The 23,005-nt window shown below is 40.7% G+C and overlaps 1 protein-coding gene across 6 annotated transcripts in view; it reads left to right on the top strand.

Moving 5' to 3' along the window:
* The window catches only part of Ccdc171 (coiled-coil domain containing 171), a 553,592-nt gene that overhangs the window by 19,895 nt on the left and 510,692 nt on the right, over positions 1-23,005 (top strand). For 5 of the 6 annotated variants that reach the window (XM_045160095.1, XM_045160091.1, XM_045160110.1 and 2 more), the window contains exon 3: positions 5,092-5,227. In XM_045160095.1, the coding sequence (XP_045016030.1) occupies positions 5,092-5,227 (136 nt within the window). Of the gene's footprint in view, positions 1-5,091; positions 5,228-23,005 lie in introns of those variants that run through there. The other variant, XM_045160112.1, reaches the window with a different exon arrangement.

The raw sequence follows: 23,005 nt of genomic DNA on the forward strand, positions 1-23,005 counted from the left end.
GCAATAAATCAGCAAAGTATAAATGTCACCTGGGCGTGGTGGTGCACACCTTTAATTCCAGCACTCGGGAGGCAGAGGTAGGAGGATCGCTGTGATTTCGAGGCCACCCTGAGACTACATAGTGAATTCCAGATCAGTCTGGGCTTGAGTGAGACTTTACCTTGAAAATCAAAACAACAACAACAACAAAGTACAACTATAGAACAGAAAGGTGTTTGTTTGTTCAGGGTCGTTTGTGCCTATGGCTGCACTAAGCAGCTAACATAAGCAGGGTGCAGCTGCATAGATAGGGAGGCGACTCAGGATCATGCTATTTCCCTGGTAAAGCTTGTACAGAATAAATTTTTTTTTTTTTTTTTTTTTTGTTTCTTCGAGGTAGGGTTTCACTCTAGCTCAGGCTGTCCTGGAATTCACCATGTAATCTCAGGGTGGCTTTGACCTCAAGGTGATCCTTCTACCTCTGCCTCCTGAGTGCTGGGATTAAAGGCGTGGGCCACCATGCCTGGCTTGAAAGAAACTGTTTTAGAGGATCACAGGTATGTTCCTTTGTTCATTTTCTTCTACTACACTACCTCTACCTCTACAGTGCTGCGACTCAGGTGTGTGCAACCACGCCAGCTTTTTCCTTTGTTTGGCGGATGTTGAGTATTAAATCCAGAGCCTTTCCTGTGTTAGGCAAGTGTGGTAGTTTTAATGTATATCTCCCATAGACTCAGGTGTTTTTTAGTTTTTTTCAAGGTAGAATCACACTCTAGATCAGGCTGACCTGGAACTCACTCTGTAGTCTCAGGGTGGACTTCAACTCATTATGATCCTTTTCTAGTCAGGTTGACAGACATCAAGACAGACCTGACCAAGAGCAGCTTGTGCAAGGAAAGTGTTTATTTTGGCTTACAGACTCAAAGGGAAGCTCCATGATGGCATGGGAAAATGATGGCATGAGCAGAGGGTGGACATTATCTTCTGGCCAACATGAGGTGGACAATAGCATCAGGAGAGTGTGCCAAATACTGGCAAAGGGAAGCTGGCTATAATACCTATATGTCCATCCCCAACAATAACACTGTCTCCAGGAGGCTTCAATTCCTAAATTGCCACCAGCTGAGGACCTAGCTTTCAGAACACATAAGTTTATGGGAGACACCTAAATCAAACCACCTCATTGTGTCCCTAGTCCCCATAAACTGGTAACCATACATGGTGTAAAATGCAATGTATTCAGAACAACTTTAAAAAATGTCCCCATAGTTTCTATCAGCCCTATTGATGTTCAAACATCTTCATAGTCTAAGATCTTTTAACTGAGCCATAATACTAAAAAAACAAAACAAAAAACCAAAATGGCACAGAATAAACATTCACACTGCAAAAGATGGGTATCGTATTGAGCCAATACAAGATTTAAAGTAAACAGGGCAAACATCAAAATTCTGTAGCTCCAAGTCCCACAACTCTAGTTAGTGAAGTCTTTTTTTAAAAAAATTTAAATAAATATTTTATTTATTTATTTGACAGAGAGCCAGAGAGATGGAGAGAATGGATGTCCCTGGGCCTCTAGCCCTAGTTAGTGAAAAGTCTTAAAGTCTGATAATTCTAACCAGTAATGAATCTCTGAAGTTCCAATTTCTCCCATCAAGCTATGCTACTCAGTCCCAGAAAATGTTACGTGGTGCCAGCAGGTCTCCTTGGCAGCCATTCCATAGTCCTGACATCTCTATTGGGTCTTCACTGCAACCCATGGTTCATCCTCATGGCTGTATTGGCCCTCCATGTAGGTAATCCAGCAAGCCCAGGGCCATTTCCAAACAACAAAACGGTGTTACAATTCAATGACCTTCTCTTTCCTGCATTTGTTATACTCTGTAGTATCAGGGGGGCTACCAACCTGTTAACTCAGGGGAAATAAAGACGACTTTGAAGAACAGGACATTCCTTCAGCGTTCATACCCCTTCAGAAGAGTCTGAATTCTTCCTGTTATCCTAATTTTAGTATATGTGCTACTGAAGCAAGTTCTTCCCTGTTGTCCTAATGCAGGTCAGCTGGCCCAATCTCAATAGTTGTAATCTCTCAAACAATTGTAGCTGAATGGGCAAAGATTTCATTTCTTTTCTGTGTCATATCCCTCTGCTCACACCAAGCATTTCTATGCATCAAATCCCTGTACAACTTCTCAGCAAGCCTCTTACACAAGCTATTTCTAGCCCAGACCAAAACCCTTCCCCACAGTCCATAGTTCTTAACTGCACTCACGTCTTTCAACTTTGACCAGAGTAGTACATCAAGTTGTACTTATAGCACTGTAAGGTATCTTTTAGGTCAAGGTTTCAGATTTGTCCACATTCCTTTTGCAAAGCAGTTCCAAAGGCCAAAGCCACAGAATGACCTGATTCTGGCAACAGTGACCCCACTTCTTGGTACCAGTTTTACTGTTGTAGTCAACTTTACATTGCTGTCAAAAACACATAGCCAAGAGCAGCTTGTGGGATGAAGGGGTTTGTTTTGGCTTACAAGACTCTAGGAGAAACTCCATGATGGCAAGGGAAAATGATGGCATGAGCCCAGGGTGAACATCACCTCTTCGCAAACATCAGGTGGACAACAGCAGCAGGACAGCGTGCCAAACACTGGCAAGGGGAAGCTGGCTAGAACACCCATAAGCCCATCCCCAACAATACACTGCCTCCAGGAGTCTTCAATTCCCAAATTGCCACCAGCTGAGGATTTAGCCATCAGAACGTATAAGTTTATGGGGGACACCTGAATCAAACCACCACAATCCTCCTATCTTTGCTTCCTTATTTACACTTCTTTGTAGTGTGTTTTATACTTACAGTAAGTAAAATATGTTAAAATGTACTATTAAAAGGGAGCTGGGCTAGAGTGAGACCCTGTCTCAGAAAAAAAAAGGAGCTTGGGTGGGAAGATAATAAGCAGTTGAGCACTTGCTTGCAAAGCCTACTGGCCAGGGTTCAATTCCCATGCCACTCACAGAAGCCAGGTACAGAAAAGTGGTTCACATGTCTATTGTTTGTTTGCAGCTGCAAGAGGCCTTTGCACACCCATACACATGGACACACAATTAAAAACAAAAAGAGGAAGCTGAGGAGATGGCTCAGCAGTCAAAAGTGCTTGTTTGCACAAAGTCTGCGGTCTGGGTTTCCCAGGACCCATGTAAAACCTTATATATAAAATGACACATGAGCCTGGAGTTAATTTGCAGCTGCAAGAGGCCCTGGTGTCCCCATACCCTTTGAGTAATAAATAAAAATATAGGGCTGGAGAGGTGGCTTAGCAGTTAGGGTGCTTACTTGTGAAGGCTAAGGACCCTCGTGCAATTCCCCAGGACCCACATAAGCCAGAAGCACAAGGGGGCGCAGGTGTCTGGAGTTCGTTTGCAGTGGCTGGAGGCCCTGGCGTGCCCATTCTCTCTCTCTCTGCCTCTTTCTTTCTCTGTCTGTCGCTCTCAAATAAATAAATAAAAATAAACCAAAAATTTTTTAAATGTTTTTATACCCTAAACTTCTAGTTTTTTATATTTTATTTATTTATTAGTAACAAAAAGAGAAAATAGAATGGGCACGCCAGGGCCTCCAGCCACTGCAAACGAACTCCAGACGCCTGCGCCCCCTTGTGCTTCTGGCTTATGTGGGTCCTGGGGAATTGAGTCTCAAACCCGGGTCATTAGGCTTCACAGGCAAGTGCTTAAGTGCTAAGCCATCTCTCCAGCCCTAAAAAAAACATTTTTTTAGCAAAAATAAAAAAATATGGGCTAGAGGAGTTAGCTCATTGAATACAGTGCTTCTTGTGAAGTATGATGACCTGACTTTGGATCCCCAGAACACATGTGAAGCTGGACATGCTAGTGCTCATATCAGTAGTCCTGTGGGAAAATGTGAATCTGAGACAGGAGAATCCCTGGAAGCTCATGGGCCAGCTGGGCTGGCAACTTAAAAACAAACAAGAAGGACTGGAAAGATGGCTCAACGGTTAAGGTGCTTGCTTGCAAAGTGTAATGACCGGGCTTGATGCTCCGGTACCTACATAAAGCCAAGTAAGTGCACAAAGTGGCACATGTGTCTGGAGTTCGTTTGTAGTGGCTAGAAGCCCTGGTGTGCCCATTATCTCTATCTGCCTTTCTTTTTCTCTCTGAAAATAAAATCAATCAATCAATAAAATATTTTCAAAACAAGCAAGAAACCCTTCAAACAAGGCAAGAGGTTGTCCTCTGGTCTCCACATGTGTATTCCTGCATTCACACACATGAACATGCACGGGTCTCTCTCTCTCTCTCTCTCTCTCGCTCTCCCCCCCCCCTCTCTCTCTCTCTCTCTCTCACACACACACACACACACACACACACACACACACACACACACACACATTGGAAAAAGGAAGTCATTCTTTTTCATTTTTCAAGGTAGTGTTTCACTCTAGCCCAGGCTGACCTTGAATTTACTATGTAGTCTCAGGGTGGCCTCAAACTCACAGCGATCCACCAACCTCTGTCTCCTGGGCTGGGACGAAAGGTGTGCGCTAGCAAGCCCAATGAAGTCACTCTTAAACTTTCCAGCTTGTGATATGCTAGGATGGTTTAAATAACAATTTTGAATGAAGTAGATTTGTAGGGTTGAAGAGATTGCTCGGTGGTTAAGTCACTTGCCTGCAAAGCCTAACGACTTGGTTTCAATTCCCCAGTAACCACCTACAGCCAGATGAACAAAGTGGAATAGGGGTCTGGAGTTCATAGTGGCTGGAGGCCCTGGTACACCCATTTTCTCTTGTTTCTCTTCTCTCTTGCTGCTTGCAAGTGAATAAATAAAAAAATATTTTTTTAGGTAGATTTGTAGTGGAAATTTGTTAAGCTTTGCATTTTTATCTAAGTTTTGTAGTGGACACCTTATACTAGATTGCAGCTTTCTTTAAGTCAAGGATATTATCATATGCCTTTATTTCTTTTGCAAACAAGTACCTTTCAAAGCTGAGCCATCTATCTCTCCAACTTTGTGTTTATGTTGAAAAGAAGTTATCAGAAATATGAATGGTATGAAACATTTTAATGAAATTTATATTTTATATGACTTATTTTACAGATTGAAGAATACTTCATTGGATGTAAAACAAATGCTAAAGAGCGAAGCAGAGTTAGATATTACTGCAGATCTCAGAAAGAAACTCCATCGGGCTAAGAAAGAAAAATTAGAAATGACTACTAAGCACAATGCTGAGGTAGGGTTTATTTTTCCTCACATTTAAGTTACAGTTGAGTTTGAATACTTAGTTTCATTTGATATTACAAACCCTATATACAACATTTTAACAAGCTTTTTCTGGGCTGGAGGGATGGATTAGTGGTTAAGGCGTTTGCCCTGCAAGGCCAATGGACCCTGGTTTGATTGTCCAGGACCCATGTTAGCCAGATACATGAGAGGGTGCACACATCTGCAGTTCGTTTGCAGTGGCTGGAGGCCCTGGCATGCCCATTCTCTTTCTTTCTGTTTCTCTGCCAATAAATAAATAAATAAAAATTAAAAGAAACAAAAACCTTTTTCTTAGAGGAGCCAGTGTGGTGGTGCATGCCTTTAATTCCAGCACTTGGAAGGCAGAGGTAAGAGGATCACCATGAGTTCCAGGCCAGCCTGAGACTACATAGTGAATTCCAGGTTAGCCTGAGCTAGACCATACCTTGAAAAACAAAACAAAACAAAAAAATTCCCACTTTTTCTGAGAGAGAGCGAGAGAGAGAATGAATATGAATTGGCACACAAGGGCCTCCAGCCACTGACTTGAACTCCAGATGCGTGTGTCATCTTGTGTACAAGTTTGACCTTGCACATGTGTCACCTTGTGTGTCTGATTATGTGGGATCTGGGGAGTTGATCATGGATTCTTTGGCTTTGCAGGCAAGTGCCTTAACTGGTAAGCCATCTCTTCAGCCCCCTATACACAACCTTTATAACTATATCATTGCTGTGCTTAAAATGAAATTGTAATATGAAAAATAGATACTTTAAAAATTTATTTGTGTGTGTGTCTGTGTATGTAGGATGGTGGTACCAGGATCTCTTGATCCTGTAAATGAAGGCATGTCTGGATTTTCATGGGTGGCTGGAGAATTGAATCCAGGCTGGCAAGCTTTACAAGCAGGTGCCTTTAACTATTGAGCTATCTCTCTAGCCCTTGGCTATTAAAAAATATATTTTATTTACTTATTTATTTGACAGAGAAAGAGGGGGAGAGAGAGAGAGAATGGGCATGCCAAGGTTTCCATCCACTGCAGATGAACTGCAGACAAATGTGCCCCCTGTGTATCTGGCTAACGTGGGTCCTGGGGAATCGAACCTGGGTCTTTTTGGCTTTGCAGGCAAATGCCTTAACCACTAAGCCATGCCTCCAGCCCCCTTGGATACTTTTTTAAAAATGAATGAATGAATTATTATTATTATTATTTTGTTGTTGTTTTTTTAAGGTAGGGTCTCACTCTAGCTCAGGTTGACCTGGAATTTATTATGCAGTCTCAGGATGGCCTCTAACTCACGGCGATCCTCCTACCTCTGCCTCCTGAGTGCTGAGATTAGTGGTGTGCGCTACCATGCCTGGCTTATTTATTTATTTTAATTTAATTTAATTTTATTTTTAAAATTTTTATTAGCATTTTCCATGATTATTATTTTTTTTTTTTATTAACAACTTCCATGATTGTAAATATCCCATGGTAATGCCCTCCCTCCCCCTGCTTTCCCCTTTGAAACTCCACTCTATATCATACCTCCTCCCCCTTTCAATCAGTCTCTCTTTTATTTTGATGTCATGATCTTTTCCTCCTATTATGATGGTGATCTTGTGGGATACTTTGTTTTTTAGTTTTTTAAAAATATTTTATTTGTTTATTTGAGAGAAAGAGATCGAGAGAGAGACTGACTGATAGAGAATGGGCATGCCACTGCAGAAAAACTCCAGATGCATGTGCCACCTTGTGCATCTGGGTTACATGGGTACTGGGGAATTGAACTTGAGTCCTTAGGCTTCACAGGCAGGAGCCTTAACCACTAAGTCATCACCCCAGCCCTATTTCTTTTTTTAAAAATTTTATTATTGAAGGATTAATAGCCTTTCCTGAAAACTAGAGGAAACTAAAGAGTTAATAACTCTCCCTAAAACTAGCAGGCAATAAAGAAGTCACAGAGGCATGCAGCCTTGACTTCCCTTAACTCAGATAACCTTGAGGAAACAGACCATCTGGTGGGGTTATTCTTCCTAGACAATTTGGCTAGAAAAACTTATTCTGAAGCTGGGCATGGTGGCACACTCCTTTAATCCCAGCACTCGGGAGGCAGAAGTAGGAGGATCGCCGTGAGTTCAAGGCCACCCTGAGACTACATAGTGAATTCCAGGTCAGGTCAGCCTGAGCTAGAGTGAGACCCTATCTCAGAAAACCAAAAAAAAAAAAGCTTATTCTGAGCAAGGACACAGATAACTATAGTTCCTTATTTACTTCCCTTGGACCTGAAGCTGGCACAGTCTGTTTTTCTTAGGATCCTCCTTATAAGCTTACACCCCAGCCTGGCCCACTGCTTCAGCCTTCATCCCGTGGGAAGGCTGCTGCCCCTCACTGTTTCTTTCAATAAACTGTCTGTAGAGATCAAGTCCAGTGCTTGCTTTTTCTCTTACACTTTCCTTACAAATATATATAATTAAATATATAAAAAATACATATATATTTTAATAACAGGTTATACTTTTTTATCCCCTTGCTACCCTAGAGGCCCTTCTCATTGGGGTTATGGTATTCATGGGATCATGAAGGCCTTAGTCAGTCCCTGTGAAGTATGGGAAGGGGGACCCTGCCTCAGGGTATTCCTACCCATGCTGTGGCTCTTACAATCTTTCTGCCCCCTCTTCCGCAATGTTTTCTGAGCCATGGCAGGAGTTTTGGCAGTCTGATGTAGTGTGTTGAGTTCTCTGTACTTTCTGGATTTCTGCTTTGATAGTTTTTTTTTTTTTTATTAACAACTTTCATGATGATAAACAATATCTCATGGTAATGCTCTCCCTCCCTGGGATACTTTTTTTTTGTTTTTGTTTTTCAAGGTAGGGTTTCACTCTAGTCTAGGATGACCTGGAATTCACTATGTAGTCTCAGGGTGGCCTCAAACTCATGGTGATTCTCCTACCTCTGCCTCCTGAGTGCTGGGATTAAAGGTATGTGCCACCATGCCTGGCTGCTGTGATACTTTTTTTATACAGTAGAATTACAGGGGTTGGAGATGTGGCTCAGCAGATAAGGTACTTGCTGGCAAAGCCTTATGACCTGGGTTCAATTCTCCAGTACCCACGTAAAGCCAGATGCATAAAGTGGCGCATGCATCTGGAGTTCATTTGCAGTTGCTAGAGGCCCTGTTGCGCTCATACTCTGCCTGTCTTTCTTCAATCTCTCTCTGCAAATAAATAAAATAAAATAAATATTAAAGAAAAGGTTCTCTGTCTTTAGAAATAAATTATATAGTAGTATTAATGTAGAGCTTTAATCACTTCTAGTTGTTTGTTTTCTTAGATGTATTTTAGTTATTGGGTATAATTCACTAAAGTATCAATTGATGAATCTTTTTGATGACTAAAGAATTTGTAAATTAGAGCCAGGTATGGTGTTATATACCATTAAACCTAGAGGCTTGGGAGGCTGAGGTAGGACATCACTATGAGCTCAAGGCCAGCCTGGGGCTACAAAGTGAGTTCCAGGTCAGCCAGCATGGGCTCGAGTGAGACCACGTGTTAAAAGAAGCAAAATAAAATTTATAAAAAATTAAAAATAGGAAGTTTTTTTCGAGGTAGGGTATCACTCTAGGCCTGGCTGATCTGGAATTCACTCTATAGTCTCAGGGTGGCCTTGAACTCATGGCACTTCTCCTACCTCTGCCTCCCCAGTGTTGGGATTAAAGGCATGTGCCACCATGCCTGGCTTAAATTGGAATTAAAAATTATTTTTAATTTAATTATGTAAGAAAGAGGCAGAGACAGAAAGAGAATGGGCATGACAAGGCCTCTAGCCACTGTGATCTAACTCCAGACACATGTGCCACCTTGTGTATTTGGCTTTTGAACTTAGGTCCTTAGGCTTTGCAGGCAAGTGCCTTAACCACTAAGCCATCTCTCTATCCATAAATTGAATTTTTTAGTTTTTAGTTTTTTTTTTTTTTGCTTATTTTTATTTATTTGAGAGTGACAGGACAGAGAGAGAAAGAGGCAGACAGAGAGAGAGTGGGCATGCCAGGCCCTCCAGCCACTGCAAATGAACTCCATATGCATGCACCTCCTTGTGCATCTGGCTTATGTGGGTACTGGGAATCGAGCCTCAAACTGGGGTCCTTAGGCTTCACAGGCAAGTGCTTAACCACTAAACCATCTCTTCAGCCCTGTTTTTAGTTTATTTAATTTTAATTTTTTATTTTTTCAAGGTAGGGTCTTGCTCTAGCCAAGAATGACCTGGAAGTCACTTCATAATCTCAGGGTGGCCTTGAACTCATGGCAGTCCTCCTGCCTCTGCCTACCAAATCCTGAGATTAAAGGTATGCATCACCGTGCCTGGCTAGAATTTTTTTTTATTTCAAATTTTTATTAACAACTTCCATGATTATAAAAAATATACCATTGTAGCTGGGTGTGGTGGCGCACTTAATCCCAGCACTCAGGAGGCAGAGGTAGGAGGATCGCTGTGAGTTCGAGGCCACCCTGAGACTCCACAGTGAATTCCAGGGTCAGTTTGGGCTAGAGTGAGACCCTACTTCAAAAAACCAAAAAAAGGGCTGGAGTGATGGCTTAGCAGTTAAGCGCTTCCCTGTGAAGCCAGTTTGAGGCTCAATTCCCCAGGACCCACGTTAGCCAGATGAACAAGGGGGCACATGTGTCTGGAGTTCGTTTGTAGTGCCTGGAAGCCCTGGCGTGCCCATTCTCTCTCTCTCTCTCTCTCTCTCTTTCTCTCTCTCTCGCTGTCGCTCTTAAATAAATAAAAATAAACAAAAATTAAAAAAAAGAAAAAAGAACCCCCCCCCAGAAATCCCATTGTAATACCCTCCCTCCCCCCACTTTCCCCTTTGAAACTCCATTCTCTATTATATCCCCTCCCCATCTCAATCAGTCTCTCTTTTATTTTGATGTCATGATCTTTTCCTTTAATTATGATGGTCTTGTGTACGTAGTTTCAGGCACTATGAGGTCATGGATATCCAGGCCATTTTGTGTCTGGGGGGGAGCACAAGGTATCCCATCCTTGGCACTGAAATTTTTCTAGCAACAATCTATGGTTCCTGAGTGTTCCATTGTCCAAAATTGGAGGATTTCATATGATTTATTTATATCCTCTTAGATTTTGACTAGCCCTCCCTCCACCTTTACTCAAGCTCTTCCCCTGACCTCACTTGGGCCTTTTTATCCCCATTAATCTGTTCTTCTACTTACATATATATACAATACCATCCTATTAAGTACCCCCTCCCTCCCTTTTTCTTCCCTTTATATCTCTTTTCTAGCTTACTGGCCTTTGCTATTGAGTTTTCTTCCTACTCACACAGAAGTCCAGTCATTTGTAGCTAGGATCCACTGATGAGAGAGAACATGCGATGCTTGGCTTTCTGGGCCTATGTTACCTAACTTAGTATAAGCCTTTCCAGATCCATCCATTTTCCTGCAAATTTCATAACTTCATTTTTCTTTACTGCTGAGTAGAGCTCCATTGTATAAATATGCCATATCTTCATTATCCACTCATCAGTTGAGGGATATATAGGCTGGTTCTACTTCCCAGCTATTGTGAATTGTGCAGCAATAAACATGGTTGAGCAAGTATCTCTGAGGTAATGAGATGAGTCCTTAGGATAAATGCCTAGGAATGCTATAGCTGGGTCATTTGGTAGATCTATTTGTAGCTATCTCATGAACCTCCACACTAATTTCCACAATGGCTGGACCAGATTGCATTCCCACCAGCAGTGTAGAAGGGTTCCTCTTTTTCTGCATCCTTGCCAGCATTTATGGTCATTTGTTTTCATGCTGGTAGGCAGTCTGACAGGAGTGAGATGGAATCTCAATGTAGTTTTAGTCTGCATTTCCTTGATGACTAGGGATATAGCATAAGTTTTTCAGATCCTTATATGCCATCTGTATTTCTTCTTTTGAGAATTCTCTATTTAGTTCCATAGCACATTTTTATTTTTATTTATTTATTTTTGTTGTTGTTATTTTTAATTTTTATTAACATTTTCCATGATTATAAAATATATCCCATGGTAATTCCCTCCCTCCCCACCCCCACACTTTCCCATTTGGAAATTCCATTCTCCATCATATTACCTCCCCATTACAATCATTGTAATTACATATATACAATATCAACCTATTAAGTGTCCTCCTCCCTTCCTTTCTCTTCCCTTTATGTGTCTTTTTTAACTTACTGTCCTCTGCTACCAAGTATTTTCCTTCTCATGCAGAAGCCCAATCATCTGTAGCTAGGATCCACATATGAGAGAGAACATGTGGTGCTTGGCTTTCTGGGCTTGGGTTACCTCACTTAGTATAATACTTTCCAGGTCCATCCATTTTTCTGCAAATTTCATAACTTCATTTTTCTTTACCGCTGAGTAGAACTCCATTGTATAAATGTGCCACATCTTCATTATCCACTCATCAGTTGACCATAGCCCATTTTTATTTGGCTTGTTTGATTTCTTACTATTTAATTTTTGAGTTCTTTGCATATTCTTGATATTAATCCTCTATCAGATGTATAGCTGGCAAAGACTTTTTCGCATTCTCTGCAAACGAACTCCAGACACATGCGCCCCCTTGTGCATCTGGCTAACGTGGGACCTGGGGAACCGAGCCTCGAACCGGGGTCCTTAGGCTTCACAGGCAAGTGCTTAACCACTAAGCCATCTCTCCAGCCCCTTTTTCGCATTCTCTAGGGTTGCCTCTTGGCTTTATTCACAGTGCCTGTTGGTGTACAAAATCTTTGTAATTTCATGAGGTCCCAGTGGTTAGTCTGTGGTTTTATTGTCTTAGCAATTTGGGTTATATTCAGAAAGTCTTTTCCAAGACCAATATGTTGAAGGGTTTCTCCTTCTTTTTTCCTGTAGCAGTTTCAGAGTTTCAGGTCTGATGTTAAGTTCTTTAATCCATTCAGACTTAATTCTTGTGCATGGAGAGAGAAAAGACTCTATTTTCATCCTTCTACAGATCCATCTCCAGTTTTCCCAGCACCATTTGTTGAAGAGGCTGACTTTTCTCCAGTGAGTATTTTGGCATTCTTCTCAAATATCAGGTGGCTGCGATAGCTACCCGGACTTATATCTGGGTCCTCTATTCTGTTCCATTGGTCTACATGTCTGCTTTTGTGCCAGTACCATGCTGTTTTTGTTACTGTGGCTCTGTAGTATAGGTTAAAGTCAGATATGGTGATACCACCAGCCTTATTTTTGTTGCTCAGTATTGTTTTAGATTTTGAGATTTTTTTTGTGATTCCAATTCATTTTTGGATTTTTTTTAATTTCTGTGAAGAATGCCATTGTAATTTTTGTGGGGATTGCATTAAATGTATAGATTGCTTTGGTAAGATTGCCATTTTCACAATATTGATTCTTCCGATCCAGGAACAAGAGATGTTTTTCTATTTCCTACTGTCTTCTGCAATTTCTCATTTGAGTGTTTTAAAGTTTTCATTGTAGAGATCCTTTACTTTCTTGCTTAGGTTTATTCCAAGGTACTTTATTTTCTTTGATGCAATTATGAATGGGAATGATTCTCTGATTTCATCCTCTATGTGTTTGTTGTTAACATTTAGGAAGGCTACTGATTTCTGTGTACTTATTTTGTATCCTGTTACATGGCTATAGGTGTGTATCAGCTCTAACAGTTTGCTGGTAGAGTCTTTAGAGTCCTTTATGTGTAGTGGTGTCATGTCATCTGCAAATAGTGATAACTTGAACTCTTCCTTTCCAATTTGTATCCCTTTTATGTGTGTCTCTTGCCTTATTGCCTGGCCAAGACTTCCAGTACTATATTAAATAAAAATGGGGACAGTGGACACCCTTGTCTTATTCCTGATTTTAGTGGAAAAGCTTCCAGTTTTTCCCCATTTAGTAATATGTTAGCTGTAGGCTTGTCATAAATAGCCTTTATTATATTGAGATATGTTCCTTCTATTCCCAGTCTCTGTAAGACTTTTATCATGAAGGTATGTTGAATTTTGTCAAATGCTTGTTCTGCATCTAATCAGATGATCATGTGATTGTTGTCCTTCAGTCCATTTATACAATGTATTACATTTATCGATTTGCATATGTTGAACCATCCCTGCATCTCTGGGATAAAGCCTACTTGGTCGGGGTGAATATCTTTCTGATATATTCTTTTTTTTTTAATTTGTTTTTATTTTTTTATTTAATTTTTATTAACATTTTCCATGATTATAAAATATATCCCATGGTAATTCCCTCCCTCCCCACCCCCACACTTTCCCATTTGAAATTCCATTCTCCATCATATTACCTCCCCATTACAATCATTGTAATTACATATATACAATTTCAACCTATTAAGTATCCTCCTCCCTTCCTTTCTCTACCCTTTATGTCTCCTTTTTAACTTACTGGCCTCTGCTACTAAGTATTTTCATTCTCACGCAGAAGCCCAATCATCTGTAGCTAGGACCCACATATGAGAGAGAACATGTGGCACTTGGCTTTCTGGGCCTGGGTTACCTCACTTAGTATAATACTTTCCAGGTCCATCCATTTTTCTGCAAATTTCATAACTTCATTTTTCTTTACCACTGAGTAGAACTCCATTGTATAAATGTGCCACATCTTCATTATCCACTCATCTGTTGAGGGACATCTAGGCTGGTTTCATTTCCCAGCTATTATAAATTGAGCAGCAATAAACATGGTTGAGCACGTACTTCTAAGGAAATGAGATGAGTCCTTTGGATATATGCCTAGGAGTGCTATAGCTGGGTCTGATATATTCTTGTATTCTGTTTGCCAATATTTTGTTGAGAATTTTTGCATCTATGTTCATGAGGGAGATTGGTCTGTAATTTTCTTTTTTTGTTCTGTCTTTGCCTGGTTTTGGTATCAGGGTGATGCTGGCTTTGTAGAAGGAATTTGGTAGGATTCCTCCTTTTCCTATTTTGTGGAAAAGTTTAAGAAGTAATGGTGTTTGTTCTTCTCTGAAGGTCTGGTAAAATTCACCAGTGAATACATTTGGGCCTGACTTTTTTGGGTGGGGGGATTTTTGATAACTGTTTGGATCTCCATACTTGTTATAGGTCTATTTAAGTGATTAATCTCATCTTGATTTAATTTAGGTAGGTCATATAAATCAAGGAAATCATCTATTTCTTTCAGATTTTCATGCTTAATGGAGTATGTCCCTATGATTTTTTGAATTTCTCTGGTATCTGTTGTGATATTGCCTTTTTCATCTCTAATTTTATTAATTTGTGTCTCTTCTCTCTTTCTTTTGGGCTGATTTGCTAAGGGATTATCAATCTCATTTATCCTTTCAAAGAACCAACTCTTTGTTCATTGATTCTTTGGTTTGTGTTTTTGGTTTCTATTTCATTATTTTCTTCCCTAATCTTTATTCTTTCTTCCCATCTACTGATTTTTGGTTTGTCTTGTTCTTTTATTTCCAAGGCTTTAAGGTGAAGTATTAGGTTGTTTACTTGAGACCTTTCTAATTTTTTTTGAAATATATATATATTTTTAAATTTGTTTATTTTTATTTACTTATTTGAAAGTGACGAACAGAGAGAGAGAGAGAGAATGGGTGCACCAGGGCCTCCAGGCACTGCAAATGAACTCCAGATGCGTGCGCCCCCTTGTGCATCTGGCTAACATGGGTGGGGAATTGAGCCTTTAACCGGGGTCCTTAGGCTTCACAGGCAAGCGTTTAACTGCTAAGCCATCTCTCCAGCCCTGTTCTTGTGTTTTTTTTTTTTAATTTTTATTAACATTTTCCATGATTATAAAATATATCCCATGGTAATTCCCTCCCTCCCCACCCCCACACTTTCCTATTTGGAAATTCCATTCTCCATCATATTACCTCCCCATTACAATCATTGTAATTACATATATACAATATCAACCTATTAAGTATCCTCCTCCCTTCCTTTCTCTTCCCTTTATGTCTCCTTTTCAACTTACTGGCCTCTGCTACTAAGTATTTTCATTCTCACACAGAAGCCCAGTCATCTGTAGCTAGGATCCACATATGAGGGAGAACATGTGGCACTTGGCTTTCTGGGCCTGGGTTACCTCACTTAGTATAATCCATTCCAGGTCCATCCATTTTTTCTGCAAATTTCATAACTTCATTTTTCTTTACCGCTGAGTAGAACTCCATTGTATAAATGTGCCACATCTTCATTATCCACTCATCAGTTGAGGGACATCTAGGCTGGTTCCATTTCCCGGCTATTATAAATTGAGCAGCAATAAACATGATTGAGCACGTACTTCTAAGGAAATGAGATGAGTCCTTTGGATATGTGCCTAGGAGTGCTATAGCTGGGTCATACAGTAGATCAATCTTTAGCTGTTTTAGGAACCTCCACACTGTTTTCCACAATGGCTGGACCAGATTGCATTTTTGAAATATTTTTATTTATTTATTTGAGAGTGACAGTCAGAGAGAGGAAGAGGCAGATAGAGAGAGACAGAGAATGGGTGCGCCAGAGCCTCCAGCCACTGCATACGAACTCCAGACACGTGTGCCCCCTTGTGCATCTGGCTAATGTGGGTCCTGGGGAATTGAGCCTCGAACCAGGGTCCTTAGGCTTCTCAGGCAAGTGCTTAACCGCTAAGCCATCTTTCCAGCCCCTAATTTCTTTTTTTTTTTTAAATTTTTATTAGCATTGTCCATGATTATAAAAAAATATCCCATGGTAATTCCCTCCCTACCCCCCCCACCCCAAGTTTCTTAATATAGGCACTTAAAGCTATAAATTGTCCTCTTAGGACTGCCTTCATTGTGTCCCAAAGGTTTTGGTATGATGTGTTCTCATTATCTTTTGATTCTATGAATTTTTTTTTTTCAATGTAGGGTCTCAGTCTAGCCCAGGCTGACCTGGAATTAACTATGTAGTCTCAGGGTGGCTTCGAACTCATGACAATCCTCCTACCTCTGCCTCCTATGTGCTGGGATTAAAGGTGTGTGCCACCACACCCGACAACTCATTCTTGATTTCTTCATTGACCCATTCATCATTTAGTAGAGTATTGTTTAATTTCCATGATTTTGTGTATGCTCTATAGTTTTTCTTGCTATTGATTTATAGTTTGATTCCATTGTGGTTAGATAGAATACAAAGAATTATTTCATTTATCCTGTATTTGTTAAGATTTGCTTTGTGTCCTAATATATGGTCTATTTTAGAGATTATTCCATATGCTGCTGCAAAGAATATATATTCTGCAGCACTTGGATGCAATGTCCTGTTTATATCTGTTAGGTCCATTTCTTGTATGACCTCATTTAATCCAGATGTCTCTCTGTTTATATTTTCCTGGGATGACCTGTCAATTGATGAGAGTGGGGTATTGAAGTCACCCACTACAATTGTGTGTGGTGTCATGTGTGACCTTAGTTCTTTTTTTTTGGGATAGAAGCCATGAGCATGAATTTAATTTTGAGATTCATTTCAATGTTTGTAACTGAGGTAGAGCTTTTCTGGATTTTATTATTGTTTGTTTGTTCATTCTTTTTTTTTTTAAATTTTTACTAGCATTTTCCATGATTATAAAAAAAATCCCATGTTAATTCCCTCCCCCCCACACTTTTGATCTTAGTTCTAATAGTGTTTGTTTTATGAATTTAGGAGCTCCCATGTTAGGTGCATATATGTTTAGGATTGTGATATCCTATTGGAGTGTGCCTTTAATCAATATAAAGTGACCTTCCTTATCTTTCTTTTTTAGTATTTTATTTTTATTTATTTCTTTGAAGAGAGAGAAAAAGGCAAGAGGGAGGAAGAGATTGGGCCCACCAGGGGCTCTAGCTGTTGTAAATGAACTCTAGTCACCTGTGCATCTGGCTTTACATGGGTTCTGGGGAATTGAACCTGGGTTCTTTGGCTTTGCTGGCAAGCACCTTTACTGCTAAGCTATCTCTCCAGCCCCCTTATCTTTCCTAACCAATGTTGGACTGAAGTCTACCTTGTTAGGTATTAGGATTGCTTGTTTTCTACGCCCATTTTCTTGAAACACTGTTTTCCAGCCTTTCACCGTAAGATAGTGTCCATCCTTTGTAGAAAGGTGAGTTTCTTGGAGGCAACAAATTGAAGGATCCTGCTTTTTAACCCAGCCTGCAAACCTATGTCTTTTGGTTGGTGCATTGAGGCCATTGATATTAAGAGATGTTATTGAAACGTGTGTATTTATTTTTGCCATTTTTTTTGTAGTTCTTCTGGTTTTACCTTTGCTGTCTTGTGTTAACTAGTATTTGAGTATTTTTTATTTTTCCAGGTACCTTATATGTGTGCCTTTCTTTCTCTTCAGCATGGAGGATTCTTTCAAGTATTTTCTGTAGACTTAGTTTTGTCTTCAAATACACCTTTAGCCTGCCTTTGTTGGGGAGTGTCTTTATTTCTCCATCTATTTGAATGGATAGCTTTGCAGGATAAAGTAACCTTGGTTGACAGTTGTTATCTTTCAGAACTTGAAGTACATCACTCCAAGCCCTTCTGGCTTTTAAAGTTTGTGTTGAGTAATCTGCTGTGATCCTGATGGGCTTGCCTTTGTAGGTAACTTGATTTTTCTCTCTAACTGCTTTCAATATTTTTTTCTTTGGTTTGTGTGTTTGGTAGTTTGATTACAATATGGCGAGGAGAGGTTCTTTCCTGATTTTGTCTGGTTGGTGTTCTAAAGGATCCCTGTATCTGCATTGGCATCTCTTTCCCAATTTGGGGGAAGTTTTCTTCTATGATTTTGTTGAAGACACCTACTATGCCTTTGGAGTGGAATTCTTCTCCTTCTACTATGCCCTGAATTCTTTTTTTTTTTAATTTTTTTTTGTTTATTTTTATTTATTTATTTGGGAGCGACAGACAGAGTGAGAAAGAGGCAGAGAAAGACATAGAGACAGTTGGCGTGCCAGGGCCTCCAGCCACTGCAAACAAACTCCAGACGTGTGCGCCCCCTTGTGCATCTGGCTAACGTGGGTCCTGGGGAGTTGAGCCTTGAACCAGGGTCCTTAGGCTTCACAGGCAAGCGCTTAACCGCTAAGCCATCTCTCCAGCCCCTGAATTCTTATATTTGATCTTTTCATAGTATCCCAAATATCTTGAAATTCCCACTCATACTTTTCTATAAGTTTGTCTTTCTCTTTGTTGGACTGTATTAGATCTGCCACCTGATCTTCTAGTTTAGATATTCTGTTCTCTCCTTCATCCATTCTACTGGTGAGATTTTCTACGCAGTTTTTTATTTCATTAACCGTGTTCTTCATTGTTAGTAATTCTGACTGGTTTTTCTTTATCATTTCTATTTCCTTATTTATATCTCATATTGACCTCTTTATTTCATCAAATTGTTGCCTTGTGTCTTCTTTGATTCCTTTGGTTTCCTCTTTCATTCCTCTTATTTCTTCTTTGACTTCTTTGACCATATATTTTTTTTTAAATTTTTTTTGTTCATTTTTTATTTATTTATTTGAGAGCGACAGACACAGAGAGAAAGACAGATAGAGGGAGAGAGAGAGAATGGGTGTGCCAGGGCTTCCAGCCTCTGCAAACGAACTCCAGACGCGTGCGCCCCCTTGTGCATCTGGCTAACGTGGGACCTGGGGAGCCGAGCCTCGAACTGGGGTCCTTAGGCTTCACAGGCAAGCGCTTAACCGCTAAGTCATCTCCAGCCCTTCTTTGAGCATATTTATAATCGTTCTTTTAAAATCTTTCTCAGGCATTTCCTCTAACTCATTCTCAGTGGAGGTTATTTCTGATGCATTAATACTTTTTGGTGGATTTATATTATATTGATTTTTGGTGTTTCTTGTGTTATAATGTATATATTTTTGCATCTTGGATTAATTAATGCTTAAATTTTCTCATTAGCTGCAGTATTATTAGATGTATCAATCAATCTGATGTTATATATCTTGAGGTTATATATATTAAGGTGCTAGGTGTGGCTCTTAAGACTCTCAGAGTATCTACAAATGTGACCCTAGATATTAGGTTTGCCTGCTATGAGAGTATTCAGGTAGGCTGAGTGGAACAAAAGACAGGCAGAGTCTAAAATTTAACTAAGCAATGTATACTTTCAATGAAAAACAGCACAGTGTATTTATGCAAGAGGTAGGTATTATGACAACCAGATTCTCTAATTGTCCCTTAGGGTGTGTGGTGCCCCACACCCTTAATCTTGGCATCAAGGAGGTTAAGATTTCTGGTCTGTTGAGGGTTCCAAGTGAGATCCTTTCCTAATGTATAAGAGAAGAGGAAACAAAGCCAGTATAAATGAAGAAGCAACAAATAGCAAGTCCAAAATGTAGCTTATTTAAGAATGGCAGATCTGCCGGGCATGGTGGCACATGCCTTTAATCCCAGCACTCAGGAGGCAGAGGTAGGAGGATCACCATGAGTTCAAGGCCACCCTGAGATGCCATAGTGAATTCCAGGTCAGCCTGAGCTAGAATGAGACCCTACCTCAAAAAAATAGAAAAAAAAAAAAAAAAAAAGAATGGCACATCTGACCATCTATCAGATCTAACATATAATTTATCCTGATATGGAAGATCCAATTGACCTGGTGTAATACCAGTTACCTTTTGGGATAATTTTGGTCTCAGTTATGCTGCGCTCCTGCTTGGGTCCCTCTTTGGTGCACTGTGGGTTCAAGTCAGCTGGCTTGGATCGCTGTTCTGGTCACTGGTGCTGGGTGCTGTGATCTCCCTTCCTCAGGGTCTCTTGTGCTTGCTGGCACTTGCAATGGCGGTGGGGGAGGGGAGGCTGTTGATGGTGGCTCTAGTTCTCTTGCTGGTCCACATGGTCCTCTACCTTGTGATCTGCTCCTCCATTGTTCACTGCAGTTCTCCACGTTTCTTGAGTTTGGGAAGAGCTCTGGTGAGAGTGGAAAATCCCCTTACCTGGCTTCTCCTGCACCTCAAGCCAAGCTGTGGCCCTGCAGACCTGGTGCTGCCGCCGCTGGAGTCACTTCTGTCTGCCTGTGTGGGCTCTGGATGCTCTGGATCTCTGCTACTTTTTAAAAATTTTTTGCTAGGGTTTCTTTGGGCTTTTTCTCCCCTGGGCTGCTTTGGCATGTTCCTAGCTGCCATCTTAACCAGAAGATCTCCCTTCCCCCTCTCAATCAGTCTCTCTTTTACTTTGATGTTATCATCTTTTACTCCTATTACAAGAGTCTTGTGTAGGTAGTGTCAGGCACTGTGAGACCATGAATATCCAGGCCATTTTGTGTCTGGAGGAGCACATTGTAAGGAGTCCCGCCCTTCCTTTGGCTCTTACATTCTTTCTACCACCTCCCCAATGGACCCTTAGCCTTGGAAGGTGTGATAGAGATGTTTCAGTGCTGAGCACTTCTCCATCACTCCTTCTCAGTACCATGGTGCCTTCTGAATCATTCCAAGGTCACTACCATCTGAAAAGAGAAGCTTCTCAACCAAAAGTGAGAGCATTATTAATATATGGGTATGAACATTAAGAGAAGTGTCTCCTGGGAAGTTTGTTGAACAAGTACATACATTTAGCCAGACAACAGCAGACGTTACACCCCTAGGCCTAATGACTACCCCTGTCATAGGTTTTCATTGTCAGGCATGTATTCCCTCCCATGGAGTGGGCCTCCAGTCTAGTTAGAGAGCATCTGGTTTCCTCCTGTTGCAGTCTGGTTCACATTGCTTGCAGCAATCACCCATCCAAGATCAGGTTGTGGGAAAAAAGGTTTATTTTGGCTTATAGACTTGAGGGGAAGTTCCACAATGGCAGGGAAAATGACAACATAAGCAGAGGGTGAATATCACCTCCTGGCTAACATAAGGTAGACAACAGCAATAGGAGGTTGTGCAAAACACTGACATGGGGAAACTGGCTATAACACCCATAAGCACCCCACTCCAACAATATACTGCCTCCAAGAGGTGTTAACTCCCAAATCTCTATCAGCTGGAAACATAGTATTCAGAACACCTAAGTTTATGGGGGATACCTGAATCAAACCACCACATTCCACCCCTGGCCCCCATAAACTGATAAGCATACATGATGTCAAATGCAATGCATTCAGTCCAACTTTATACGTCCCCATATATTTTTTAATCAATCTTAATGATGTTCAAATATCTCATAATCCAAAGTCTTTTAACTGAGCCACAATACCAGAAATTCCCCCCAAAACCCATAATGGCACAGAGTACACATTCACACTGCAAAAATGGCATTGGGCATAGCAAACATCAAACTCTGTAGTTCCAAGTCTAGCAACTCTAGTCAGTGACAAATCTCCAAGACTGATAATTGTAACCAGCAATAAGTCTCTGGAGTTTCAATTCCACCCCTCCAGCTAGGCTACTCACAGTCCTGAAAAACTTCATCTGGGGCTGGCAGCTCTCCTTGGCAGCCATCTCATGGTCCCAGCATCTCCACTGAGTCTTCACTGCAAGCCATGGTTCATCTGCATGGCTCCATCGACCCCAATCTCAAAGGTTGTAATCTCTCATACAATTATAGCTGAACAGACAGCAGTTTGGGCCCAGAGATTTCTTTCTGTGCCATATCCCTCTGCACACACCAGTCTGTTTCTACACACTGCAGCCCTGCACAGGTTCTCAAGACATGGGCATAACAGCAAGCTTCTCACACAAACTGCTTCTAGCCCAATCCAGACAAAGCTCATTTTCACCTTCATGAGCCAAACTTCAGTCCATAGTTCTTATTGCATTCAGGTCTTGCAACTCTGAGCAGAATATCCCATCAAACTGTACTTATAGGACTACAAGACATCTCTTAGGCCAAGGTTTCAAATCCTTCCACATTCTTTTTGAAAATTATCCCCCAAAGGCCAAAGCCACACAGTTAGGTGTCTAGCAGCAATCCCACTCCTTGGTACCAGTATTACTGTTGCAGTCAGGTTCTCATTGCTTGCAGAAATCACCTGGCTAAGAGCACGGTGTGGGCATACAGATTCGAGGGAAAGCTCCATGTTGGCAGAGAAAATGACGACATGAGCAGAGGGTAGATATCACCCCCTCACTAACATCAGGCAGACAACAGTAGTAGGAATGTGTGTAAAATACTGGCATGGGGAAACTGCTATAATACCCATAAGCCTGCCCCCCAAAATACACTGCATTCAAGAGGCATTAACTCCCAAATCTTTATCAGCTGTAAGCCTAGTATTCAGAACACCTAAGTTTATAGGGGACACCTGAATCAAATTACTACACCCCCATAGCAGACATGCCACTATTTCACCCATTGGCTCATTTGGCCTAGGTGACTCTCTCCAGCCCTATTTTTTAATTTTTACTTTTATTTATTTATTTATTTATTTATTTATTTATTTATTTATTTTGGTTTTTCAAGGTAGGGTTTCACTCTAGTCCAGGCTGACTTGGAATTCACTATGTAGTCTCAGGGTGGCCTTGAACTCACGGTGATCCTCTTACCTCTGCCTCCTGTGTTCTGGGATTACAAGCATGTGCCACCATGCCTGGTTATTTTTACTTAGATTTTTAAAAAAAATATGTATTTATTTATTTTTATTCACAGCTTCCATAGTTATAACAATATCTCATGGTAATTCCCTCCTTTCCCTCCCTTTTCCCTTTGAAACTCCATTCCCCATCATACTTTAAAAATAATTTATTTATTTATTAATTAGAAAGAGAGAGAAAGAGGGAGGGAGAGAATGGGTACTCCAGGGCCTTAAGCCACTGCAAACAAATTCCATATGCATGCCCCACCTTGTGCATCTGGCTTATGTGGGCCCCGGGGAA

This window comes from Jaculus jaculus, chromosome 1, assembly GCF_020740685.1.
Source record: "Jaculus jaculus isolate mJacJac1 chromosome 1, mJacJac1.mat.Y.cur, whole genome shotgun sequence".
Lineage (NCBI taxonomy): Eukaryota > Metazoa > Chordata > Mammalia > Rodentia > Dipodidae > Jaculus > Jaculus jaculus.